Raw genomic sequence first — 13,023 nt, 5'->3', positions numbered from 1 at the left:
GGCGCTGTGCTTGGTGGAAAGTGAAGCCGTCACAGTGCTCATCAAAATACTGAAGTCTCTCGTTACAGCTGATTGCAGGGTATCAGACATTTTAACAATCCCAAGAATAAGAAGAATCAATAAAAATTCTGGAATATCCCTTTTACTTTACAATAGTAAAATAAAAAAAGGAAACACCAGCAGAAAGAAAGGAAGGAAGACAGCAGTCCATTCAGGCTTTCGTTCATGAACTGACCTACACTGTGTCCTTTGGGTAAAACGGGGAGAGATAAAATGCATACTTACCCACCCCCAATCTCCCACTTCCTGTGTCGCTCAGATACTTCCTGTTTTCATGTCCTGCAACGGATCGCAAGTTCCAGGTGGTCACAGGACCTGCTTCAGCAAATGATTGGACTTCTCGGACCAGGGGAACAACAAAGGAAGTGACGGCCTTTGGTCCAAGGAGGGCAGTCATTGAATGAAGTGGGTCTTGTGACCCAACAGTCTTTAGGCTGGGCCCAGGGCTGAAAACAGGAACGACACAGGAACTGGGAGTTAGAGTAGAGCAAGTATACTTCCTTTTGTTTTATCCCCATCCTGGCCACCTATTGGTTTTGCAGATTCCTGGAAAACCCATTTAATTTTAGTAAATTCCACAAAAACAACTTGGTTTTAACATGGAAACCATCAGCATGCAGGTCCATTTGCACAATGACCATTTGTTGATCAATGCAGGAACATCTAATATGAATAAGGAGGAGGGTTCAACATCTGAAAGGTGGTTATAGACCTTTAGGCTTGATGCAAGCAGCCATATTTGGCACAGACGGCTGCAATTGACTTACAGGATACATCGCTACCGAGTAAGGTGGCCACATTGCAAAAGATAGAGCAGGTCCTCTCCCCTCTCCAATGGGCACAGGCTACCCCCAATTTGTAGTCTGTAAAAAGCACACATTCCTGTGCATGGAGCCTAAAGGCATAATCATATTCGGGGCTTATGTTTTTTATGATCTATCCATAGGAGAGGTCATCCATGTCAATTGCGCTCAATTGGACACTAAGAGCACCTTCCGAACAAGTCTAGCTCCATTCCCCGAGTAGTGGCTAGCCCAGAAACTACAACTAGCCGTCCTATTTAAGCAGTTGACAAGTGAAGGTTTTGGGTATTTGACCCTAATCAGTCCGATATTGATGATAGATATTGATGCTAGCTTAGCAGACAGTTATTCCTCGTAACCCCCCTTATAGACACGCATGCTTGGCTGAAGGTGCGTGTGTTCTCACTGGGGAAAGGTTATAAAGAAAAATAGATTACGAATGCTAAGATCCAACAAGCTGAACCCTTCTTAGGCTACATTCACACGAACCTATGCCTGCTGGGCCGTAGCCGGGCATACATGCGGTGCCATAGAGTGGAGGAGGGGTGACCCTTCTCCATAGAAAAGCATGGCGTATACGGAGTGGCACCATATTGCACCATGTGGCCATTGAAGTGTATGTGGGATGTATGTACGGGCACAAGCTTGCAGCCATACATACGTCCCCTATACGGTCGTATGAATGCAGCCTTAGACCCACCACTGCTCTTCTAATGTGCATTGCCCCAATATAACTGTATCTGAGAGGTCACATCCGTACTGCTATGGCTCATAGTCTGAAAGGAATTGAAGATGGCAAACAGCTACTGGTGAGGTCACCCTCATGGTTTTACCTTCCTCCACCTCTCGCCTGTCACTTGTGTAAGTAACTGACAGCGGTAAGGAGCACAAAGATAAAATGCTGGTAAACATAAGTCATAAGGTGTAGACTAGACTATAAGAAAAGTATAAAAGAATACAGTAAAAAAATGATATAAAAAAAGAAGAATCAAACTGAACATACCTTGATCTTCAACTGGTAATAATTAGTGAATAAATAAAATGGATAAATGACCACGTAACACTGGATGGGAGAACATTACATAAGAAGTGCCAGGGAACACTATGGTGGCAGCCTGGGCCCTAGTATAATACATTCATCTAATGGTTCATGCTGAGCAAAGAATGAAGAAAGAAAGCCTGAATTACCCAAAAAAATACACTAAAAAGACAAGGGGGAGGTCAGCAGAGAGGAGACGGGAGCGTTCTTTTGTCTAAATCAGTTGCTAGAGGCTCTATGGGGAGACGTACCATCTAAGGGGTTGGTAAGGCCACTGCTACTCCAGTCAAACTGGACAGGCGGGAGGGATTCCTGCGGAAGAAAGAATGAACAGATAGATTAATAGTCAGTTAGAACTATAGCGACATGTACAGGCGGTCCCCTACTTAAGAACAGGACCGACCTTCTTGCTTCGTATCTGCGCACTTCTTACACGCCTGAATGGTCGCTGGTCATATCGCAATTCTCAGTCGGTCGGCGCACTACTTACATGCCTCAATGGTCGCAATTCTCAGTCAGTCATACAGAACCAAAAAGTTTAAATTTTCTTCTACAGTACAATACCAGAACCATGGTTCTAGCAGCTACAGTCTAAATAATGCTCCTCCTTCATCCACAGAGTCTGATTTATCTAATTTTCACATGACTTCAGGAGAGATTTTCTTTTTTAATACATACCAAAAAAAAAAAAAAAAAGTCTTAAGCAAATGAGCAGAGAAGAGTCATCTTTGCCCTAAAAGGAGTCACATTTAAAAGCTGCAGTGGGGAGTGACACTTCAAGTGCCCCCATCTTCAGTTCTATAGTGCTTAGCTCTTTGTGATTTTCCAGTGGAAAATCTGAGGGATTTAAAGGGGTCACCAGGTTTTACCCTATTAAACTACCAGCCTGCAAAGGTAAGGCATGAAATCGGCTTTCCAAATTCCCTCTTATGTGAAACCTCTCCCGTTTATCCAGAAAAAAAAAAACTCCTCCAAAGTCATGTGAAATTGAGCAGAGAAGAGTCACTTTTAAAGGCTTAAGTGTCATTTCTGATGCTCACATCGTTGGCTCTATAGCACCCAGAACCACATTTTGGAGACATTAAAAATAAGAAACTCATTTATCATCTTGTGGTTCTTGTGATATACATAACCAGAGATTAAGGCAGTTAAAGATGTGGCTGTAGATAAAGATCCAGTTCCCACTTATTTCTGTAACTGCCTATATTCTTATCTGGATTCTTATATTCAGTAGGACATCAGCATGAGCCCAAAGATGGGGAAGTCTGAAGTGACACTTTCTCATCAGCCTCTAAAATTGACTCATCTCAGGTCTAAAGTGACTCTTTTCTGCTCATTTTCACTTGACTTTTTATAGGTAAATGGGGAAGTTTTAACATCAAAGAAGAAAGGATTCTAGAAAGGACATTTCATGCCCTACTCGCGGGGGCTACTAGTTTAGTGGGACAGTACAAGTGCTCCGCTCATCCTGGCCCTTTACTGTAGATGGGGCCTAACTAGTGTCATGGGAAAACCCCTGTAGGTGAATGAAAATAACCCCCACTAATCTCCATTAATCTCACCGTAAAGAATGAAACACCAACGTACCTGTAACTGCTCAGAAGAACAAACACTGTCCTCTGTGGGAACAGGAGACGATTGCCCTATTGATGCGATTTTTTCAGCAGCAGATAGAGGCTTCAGAGGTTCCTTTGTCGGCTCCAACATTCCCTACATCATCACCAATAGGGAAAAAGAATTCAAAGATTAACATTAAAATTCTAAGGAGCTGGAAAAATAGTGAAAACTTTTGGTAACACGAAGCGCTGGGCGCCCTCTTGTGGCCATACTCAGGTAAAACCACTAAAAGAAATTCAGCTGGGAATATCCGCTTATTAGATGAGCCATTTTCCTTGTAAGATCATTAGAGAATTTTACTGAGGTCAGATAAAATTGTAATACACTGGCCATGACCCCTGCTGAGTGAATGCCTACAAACATACACTACTTGGATAGGTGTGAAAAAAACCAAAGACATCATAAAATGACACAGTAAGAACCAATCGCTGGCTACAAATCTATATCAATAGAAATTTATTAGAAAGCAGACAACTTACCAGGCCGGCGGCGTACATGGGAACGATGACAGGCTGCTTCTTATTGCCTGTGAAGAGCTACAAACAGTAAAGTGCTTACTACAAGCCATAACGTGCAACACACAAATAACATGTACGAATAGTCTGCAAAGGTAACGGGGCTATTGAGGCCCCTACTAATGAGCAATCCATGGAGAGGTCCTTATTACATTATCACTGGGGGGGGGGGGGGGCAGCCACGTGCCAGCGGCAGAAAAGTGTTACTGAACATTTTCTAATCCGCAGTACTTTCTGTGGCACTTCCTCAAGGGGCCCCTTACATAACCAAGACGGAGAGGCCTTACATAATAATAATAATTCTTTATATAGTGTACACAGATAACGCAGCGCTGCACAGAACTTGCCAAATCAGTCCCTGTCCACATGGGGCTCACAATCTAACCACCATACCAGTATGTTTTGGAGTGTGGGAGGAAACCGGAGGACCCAGAGGAAACCTACGCAAACACGGAGAGAACATACAAACTCTTTGCAGATGATGACCATGGGACTTGAGCCCCAGCGCTGCAAGGCTGTAATGCTAACCACTAAGGCCGCTAGGCGTCCGTTCATAACGCGACGCTAGAGCACAGGGGGCCCGAACGCACATGCGTTTCCAGACAATCGCATGCGTTTCCCTGGAAACGCATGTGCGTTCGGGTCGGGGACCTCCCCCTGTGCGCTAGTGTCACGTTATGACGGACGTCTAGCGGTACAGTGACCACGGCCTGAGGGTGAAGACACACATGGCGTTTTTAGGCCGTTTTTGGGCTGTTTTTAGTTAGTGCGTTTTCAGACCGTTAAAAAACGCATGCGTTTTTGACAGGTTTGAGCAATTATCTTAATTCAAACTGATCAAAAACGCATGCGTTTTTAACGATCTGAAAACGCACTAAAAAAACGGCCCAAAAACTGCCTAAAAACGCCATGTGTGTCTTCACCCTAAGCCACCATGCTGCCCACGGGCAGGTTTTTAAAGGAAACCTACCTGTAGGATTGTGAATCAAGCACACACCCATGCTGCTGTGTGCCCCTCTAGCAGGATCTGATATTCTTTTAGCTTCTTATGCCCTCATCTTTACAAGAAAAAGGCTTTAATAATTATGCAAATGAGCCTGAGGGGCTCCGGGCTTCATAGCTATTAATGGAGGCTGGAGCCCCTCAGGCTCATTTGCATAATTATTGAAGCCTTTTTCTTGTAAAAATGAGGACATAAGAATCTAAGAGAAGAGAACATCCTGCTAGAGGGGGCACACACCAGTATGTCAGTGTGCTTGGTTTACAATCCTTCATCCTGGTGCTAGATGTCCTTGTATGTTCACGTATCACATTGTTTGGGTCTCTGCTGAGCCTAGTACACCAAAAAACAGCCTGGCCAGAGGCGTGGGGAAAGGTAAATACTGGGGGCCCGACATTCACCTGTATGTTTCATTATGGACACAGGCTGCGGTTAGAGAGACACTGATGATCCCACTAGCTAATAGTACAAGTAACATACAGTGATGATCGAGGGGTTAAACAGCAGAACAGGAGCTGTAGTAACATACAGCATGAGCAGTTGCCTACAACACCAAAAGACATTGGGCTCCAAAGGCGGCGGGTGGTCATTAAGATCTCTGCTTGCTGTCATTGGAGGGTGCCGTCACACGTTGCAGTTAAAACTGCATCGCGATCAGCTTTGAGGTGGTTTTAGATGCAGTTTTGCCAATTGAACAGGTGAAAGACATGGACTGAACGAGTGAATGACATTTGTGGAGCAGGTTTCCCCTTCAAAATCAAATTCACTCGTTCAGTTCATGTCTTTCACCCGTTCAATTGAAAAAACTTCACCTAAAACCACCTCAAGCCACACACACCGCTTTGTCTGCGTTTGCGTTTTCAAGCCGCACCTACCGGGGCGGGCCGCGGCCCGATCGCAGGCGTTTCCAATGCGATCGGGCCCGATTACAGGCGTTTCCATAGAAACGCCGATGCGATCGGACCGCGGACCGCCCCGGTAGACGCTGCTTTGTCTGCGTTTTCAAACGCAGACAAAGCGGTGCATGTGGCACCAGCCTTAACTGCAACGTGTGAACGCACCCCGACAGGAAGCTTGTAGTGTACAAGTACCAAATCCATGACAAGGGCTCACAATTCTGACATTTGGACTGTGAGGATGCGGTCACATTCGGCATTTACATTGCGTTGTGAAGTTCTGGGGCTGGAGTTTATGTAATCACATCGGGATAATGTGTACACTGCATGTGTGAACGCAGCCATAAGGGCAACAGATTCCTATCGACTGGGACTAAAGGAAATTTACCACATAGATGCCGCGGTGTATACACAAATCACACTCATACGCTGGTGTGTTTCCTGAAAATTGTTCTTCCTTCACGGTCGAATGTTCTTAGCCACCGTGCCGCCATATAAAGGGGTTGAGTGAGTAGCACTTCTACCTTGCAGCACTGGGATCCTGGGTTCGATTCCCACCCAGGTCAACATCTGCAAAGAGTTTATATGTTCTCTTCGTGTTTGCGTGGATTTCCTCCAGGTCCTCCAGTTTCCTCCCACACTCCAAAACATACTGTTAGGTTGTTTGGATTGTGAGCCCCATGGGAACAGGGACCAATTTGTGCAGCGCTGCGTAATCTGTGTGCGCTATATAAATAAAGAATTATTATTACGCTATTTTAAGGCTTCAGGACCACGATTTTTTTTCAAATCTCTGTCCTGTGTCATTATAACAAGCTAGAACTTTGGAAACCTTTAAAATATTCAGGTTACTTTGAGACAGTTTTCTCCTCACACATTGAACTTCAAGTTATTTAAAACATTTGGATGAAATCTTTTGTATTTAGTTATGAAAAAATGGAAATTTGGCAAAAATTTTAATGAATTCTCCATTTTCAAAGTTCTAAATTCTCTTCATTTCAGGAAGATACCGTATATACTCGAGTATAAGCCGGCCCGAGTATAAGCCGAGACCCCTAATTTTACCACAAAAACCTGGTAAAACCTATTGACTTGAGTATAAGCCGAGGGTGGGAAATGCATTGGTCACAGCCCCTGCCCCCCAGTACATAGCCTGCCAGCCCCTGTGCCCCGGGAAATACAGCCTGCCAGCCCCTGTGCCCCGGGAAATACAGCCTGCCAGCCCCTGTGCCCCGGGAAATACAGCCTGCCAGCCCCTGTGCCCCGGGAAATACAGCCTGCCAGCCCCTGTGCCCCGGGAAATACAGCCTGCCAGCCCCTGTGCCCCGGGAAATACAGCCTGCCAGCCCCTGTGCCCCGGGAAATACAGCCTGCCAGCCCCTGTGCCCCGGAAAATACAGCCTGCCAGCCCCTGTGCCCCGGTATACAGCCTGCCAGCCCCTGTGCCCCGGTATACAGCCTGCCAGCCACTGTGCCCCGGTATACAGCCTGCCAGCCCCTGTGCCCCAGTATATAGCCTGCCAGCCCATGTGCCCCAGTATATAGCCTGCCAGCCCATGTGCCCCGGTATACAGCCTGCCAGCCCATGTGCCCCGGTATATAGCCTGCCAGCCCATGTGCCCCAGTATACAGCCTGTCAGCCCCTGTGCCCCAGTATACAGCCTGTCAGCCCCTGTGCCCCAGTATACAGCCTGCCAGCCCCTGTGCCCCAGTATATAGCCTGCCAGCCCATGTGCCCCAGTATATAGCCTGCCAGCCCATGTGCCCCGGTATACAGCCTGCCAGCCCATGTGCCCCGGTATATAGCCTGCCAGCCCATGTGCCCCATTACCGAGCCGGACCCCCGCCCCGTTGATGTAAAAGAAAAAAAATAATCAAAACTCGCCTTTCCGGCGGCCCATGGGGTCTTCTGTGTGATCCGCAGCCGCTGACATCACACACAATAGTATTGCAGCGGCTGATGTCAGTGCCTGTGACATCGCACGGACCGCTGACTGCCGGATCACACAGAAGACCCGAGGGGGCCGCCAGAAAGGTGAGTTTTGATTTTTTTTTTGGTGTTGTTTTTTGTTTGACTCGAGTAGAAGCCGAGTTTGTGTTTTTCAGCACATTTTTTTGTGCTGAAAAACTCGGCTTATACTCAAGTAAATACGGTAGTCAAAGCACCCAAATAACTCTATAATTAACATTTCCCAAATGTCGGCTTTTTATGCATCCCCTGATTTTGCTAGTTTATCTCTTTATTTTTTTTTATGGTAAACGCCATTAAGAAAAAAAAAAAAAAAGAAAAAGAAACACAGGCATCTACTGAAGGCAGACGTGGAATCTTTCAATGACCCCATGGTCGCTATAGAAATGATTGGCACCCCTTGGCCCGTCACACAGGCTGCCGATAGTCAAAGTGAGTACCCAGTACTGCCCTATAGGGTGTCACGTTGACCAGGACTGCGGCATCTATAAGGTTAAATGGCCGGGATCTTGACCATTAGCCACCCTAGCCGTGTCCAGCCTAGGTGTCACATACTGCCGGGATCCCGCAGTGATTGTCCAGGCTCAGCTTCTCAGCAAGGAAAAACACCATGATGTAACTGTACGTCATAGTATGGTAACTAACTGCACCTTATGACGTACAATTACATCAATGTGCAGGAAGGGGTTAAAGTTATGCGGGTGAGCCTCAGGGGCTCCAGTCTACATTCCTGGCTCCGTTACCTATGGCTGGGGAGAGGAGGGATGAGGCGGGCAGTAATGTGGTCCAGAGGCTCGCATCCTAGGCAGACAATGCAGTCACAATGGGCTTCTGTGACATAGACAGGAGCCCCTGAGGGCCATTTGCATAATTTAAAAAGCTGATTTTTTTTTTTAAGGGACAGACACCAGCGAGTAAGTGGGCTCTGTGTACAATACTGCATCCATGTGGTAGATATCCTTTAGGCTACATTCACACAAGGTTGTGTGATACGGTACGGCGGGCACACATTGACGCCCAGGGAGCCGATGTATGGAGCATGGCAACGAATTACGGGGAAAGGTAGGACATGTCCAATCTTTCTTCCAGATACGGGATGGTACAGAGCCGCACACGTGCGGCACCTTAATTCTCCCAAATGGCGCTGTGTGCCCATGTCCGTTTGTGAGGGACGCATATACGTCCCCCATACGGCCGCTTGAATATAGCCTTAAGCTAAGAAAATTACTAAGCAGATATTTTAAACCTATAGAAAATTTTTGAAGCAATGTGTAATATTTACAGTGAATAAGTTTTGTTTTATGACACCAGAAGAGCCTTTTATCCATTGCGTTTACTGGAAAACCTCACTGATCCATTCTACGGATTATTCAGTTGTGGCGCAGTAAGATGTGTAATAGCCAAACAAAGGACGGGCAGGACACCAGGTTTGCCGGACGCTCCGAAATGAGGGTTAAGCATTTCTGACCCAAAACCCTGTGTCTAAGCACATGACGCCTGGCAAAGAAGCGCTAGTCAGCGGGATCACTGGAGCGTCTTTGCTCCTTCCCTACGGAGCCTTTATCCGACTGGCAGAAGCAGACAATGGCACAGACAGAACAAGTTACTTACTATGTTCCTCGTGTCGATTCCCAGGGAGCGCAGGAGCTTTTTGTTGCTGTGAGAACCTCCCCACTGGTACTTGAGTCCGTAGGCATCGTGGATATCCTGCAGCTCGGGCCATATGTCCAGCACTTCTGTGGGTAATCTGTGGAAAATTAAGGTGTTAGCTCACTTGACTCTGCTGAATACACAGCAGGAATAACACACATCTGATGCGCCTTAGGCGGCCTGAAGCGTGAGGAGCACTTGCGGGTTCAGATGTGGCATCCAAACTTCATGCTTGTCACATGTTTGGATAGTAGAACTGCTACCAGGCTTATGTTGCTGCAGTTTATCTATGATAACAAAAAGATTTGGCAGAGGCTCTCCAATATACCTGATCCCCCCTACATCTGCCATACAGTGAGAGTTGAGCAGCCCCTTCCACATTAGATCAGTGGCTGGACCCAGTGAAAGTGGATTTGGATGTTTTTCAACAACTGTGTATGCAGAGGCTTTACCCTCCATGTGCCAGAAACTCGACTCACCAGATTATACTGCATTAAAGGGGTTATCCGGGATAATAAAAAATAAATATATATAAGGGCCGGGCTATTTAAAAATAATAAACTTCTAATTACCTCCTCTGGCACTGTTGATGTCCTGCACCGCGGTCCATGTGATTCGTGCCCCTGTTTGTTTACAGGGGCGCATAGGGAGCTTCCGGCCGGCCAGAAGCTCCCATCTGACACCATCTCCCAGCACCCTACAATGCTAAGAGAGAGGGATGGATGGATGGATGGGAGTGGCCGGTCGGTAGCTCCCTGTGCGCGGCTTCTGTGCCCCGGTAAACAAACCGGGGAACGGATCAGACGGAATGTGACCCGGGATATCAGCAGCGCTGGAGTTGGGGAGTACAAGTTTATTATTTTTAAAAAGCCTGCAACAACCCGACCCCTAGTTATTTATTAATGTTGCATCATTGGCCCCTATGTTTGGTTCTATAGGACCTAGAAACATGCTGGTGTCATGCTAAAGATAAGAATCTCATCTTTTTAGATCCCAAGCTGTTAAAAACATCCAAGTATAGGGCATGTCCTATATTCTGCGGCACAGCTGCCCGGCTTGGTCGTAGTACCCATAGACATCTATTGGTGGAGTGATGTGGCCGAAAATTGTGCGGCAGTAGCCACAGCCCTCATATGTTTGTGTGCAAGGGGCCTAATATTGGCGTGCAGCTCTGTAAAATAAGCAAAATATAATATGAAAGAAATATAGGTTTACACACGAATATAGGTGCACACCCTTCATGTGATGAATATATACATCATAATAGTCACCAAATCGCAGGAAAAATATCAGTTAGAGAGGAAAAAGTCGAGAGATCCCAACTTCCCCAGTACTTACACTCCAAAACCCAGAATAGAGAATAGTTATACATAGCTGGGTTACTGGGGTGTGCTGAATGAGTTGGCCAAATACAGAAACCTCTTTTTCCCATTGTAAATGTTGTCCACTTTTAGTAAGTAACTGATATGATTTGTGTAATAAAAAGTTGTATAATTTTCCAATATACTTCCTGGATCAATTACTCATGGTTTTCTAGATCTCTACTTGCTGTCATTCTATAGAAAGCTTCTGTTTACTTCCTGTGGATAATAATCTGTCCATGGTCATGTGATGTCACACAGGTGCAAGACTCGTTACAACACACAGCTCTGATTACTGTGATATAACGAGCCGTGCACCTGTGTAGTATCACATGACCAGGGACCGCTTTTTATCCACAGGAAGTAAACAATAAAGCTTTCTATAGATTGACAGCAAGCAGAGATCTAGAAAACCACGAGTAATTGATCCAGGATTTATATTGGAAAATTCTATAATTTCTGAATACACAAACTATATAGTTTATTTGCTAAAAGTGGACAACCCCTTTCACTTTCCTTTGTCCTTTGGTGACTAGTAGAGCTGTATACATTCTGGACATGTTTGGTGAGGACTTGTATTCATGATACAAGAGCTTGAGGGTGCGTCCACACGTTCAGTTTTTCAGATGCAGTTTATTATGCCCAAACCAGAAAAAAAAAAAAAGAGAAGGAGCAGCACTTTTTAATGACAAGGGTGATGCCACACGTGGCCTTTTTGGCCAGTTTTTAAGCATGCGTTTTCATGCGGTTTAAAAATGCATCCGTTTTTTACAGTTTTTCCCAATTATCTTAATAGATAAACAGGTTGTAAGCAGCCAAACGCATGGTAAACAGACTGAAAACGCATGCTTCAAAACAGACCAAAAAGGCCAAGTGTGGCATCACCCCAAGTCCTCACCATTTACGATTCACACCCGCTTTTGGGTTCAAAAACTGCATCTGAAAAACTGAACGTGTGGCGGCACCCTTAATCCGTTATCTTTAATATGATGGGCGAGACCGAAGTGGAGAAGCAGTCATCGGAGCTCGGGTCTCAGCTTCTGGATTCTTACACGTCAAAACCTCTGATGTCATGTTCTGTCATTTACACTTGTGACAGGACACCATACCGTGGTGGTGATATATACACAAGTCTAGGAGCTGGGCGATGTGTCCTTATACCGGCACCTGTCCGTACCTGGAAATGGATGTGGACTTTGAGGTTTCCTTCTGCTGCTCAGTGCATAGCAAAAGATCCAGAGGCGAAATCTTCTCATCTATTTCAGCAACAGGAGGTGGAGAGAAACAGGCCTGGATAACCCGCTCTAGACGACTCAGTAATGGATTCTAGGAGGGGGAGAGAGAGAAAAACTCATATTGAATCACAGAGAATGATCATTTACACTTGTGCATCAAAAGATTACAATTTTTTTCTACAATTTGCTCCGATTTTTAAAATTTTTTTTGTATTTAACTATAGACAAAGACCACAAATCCATGGGATATGATAAGTGTATGATCGCTGGGTTGGGCAACATGAGAATAGGAACCTGCACCAATTCATACTAATGTATAGTATCACAAAAGTGATTGCACCATGTCCCCAATGTTGTGATCTCTGGGGGTCCCAGCCACCAGATCCCATGTAATGAATGCATTCTTAGTGGGACAAGCCCTATAATACGAATTTAACGTACTAGAGGGGTAGAATCCAGCAGTCGGGCCCATTTGAAGCCGTCTGATGCTCTGGGTGTATCCAGGTCTATATGGGGATACTGGCTCGCATACTAAATAGGGTGTTGATTAATAATTCACAATGGATCCATAGCATAGCATCACCAGCTCTCAGCACGTTACGACCACTGGATATAAACCACCCGTCTACGGGGAAGGAGGATGCGCTCTAATTGAATTCACAATACTCCATCTAAAAGATCTTGTTCACTGGGGAGAATATTCAGCAAATCTAACATCTGACCTAGAAAACTAGCAGAAAGCGTCATTAGCCTCCTGATAACCTCACATTTCTGCTTAAAGGATTTGGATAGGATATCCTCAGTATAGCAGAGAGTCTGATTGCTGGGACCCCTAGCAGTCTGGAGAATGGGGGTCCCCGTCTATGTCATGGGTGGAG

The 13,023-nt window shown here is 45.6% G+C and overlaps 1 protein-coding gene across 2 annotated transcripts in view; it reads right to left on the bottom strand.

Moving 5' to 3' along the window:
- Positions 1–13,023, bottom strand: part of AFTPH (aftiphilin) — a 42,030-nt gene that overhangs the window by 13,710 nt on the left and 15,297 nt on the right. For both annotated transcript variants that reach the window (XM_072140394.1, XM_072140395.1), the window contains exons 3-7: positions 12,088–12,236; positions 9,511–9,646; positions 3,999–4,055; positions 3,490–3,612; positions 2,154–2,214 (exon numbers count right to left, since the gene is read on the bottom strand). In XM_072140394.1, coding sequence (XP_071996495.1) covers positions 2,154–2,214; positions 3,490–3,612; positions 3,999–4,055; positions 9,511–9,646; positions 12,088–12,236 — 526 coding nt within the window. The remainder of the gene's footprint in view (positions 1–2,153; positions 2,215–3,489; positions 3,613–3,998; positions 4,056–9,510; positions 9,647–12,087; positions 12,237–13,023) is intronic.

This window comes from Engystomops pustulosus, chromosome 3, assembly GCF_040894005.1.
Source record: "Engystomops pustulosus chromosome 3, aEngPut4.maternal, whole genome shotgun sequence".
NCBI lineage: Eukaryota > Metazoa > Chordata > Amphibia > Anura > Leptodactylidae > Engystomops > Engystomops pustulosus.
Note: the sequence above shows the minus strand (reverse complement) of the source record. Positions and strands in the feature narration are given on the sequence as shown.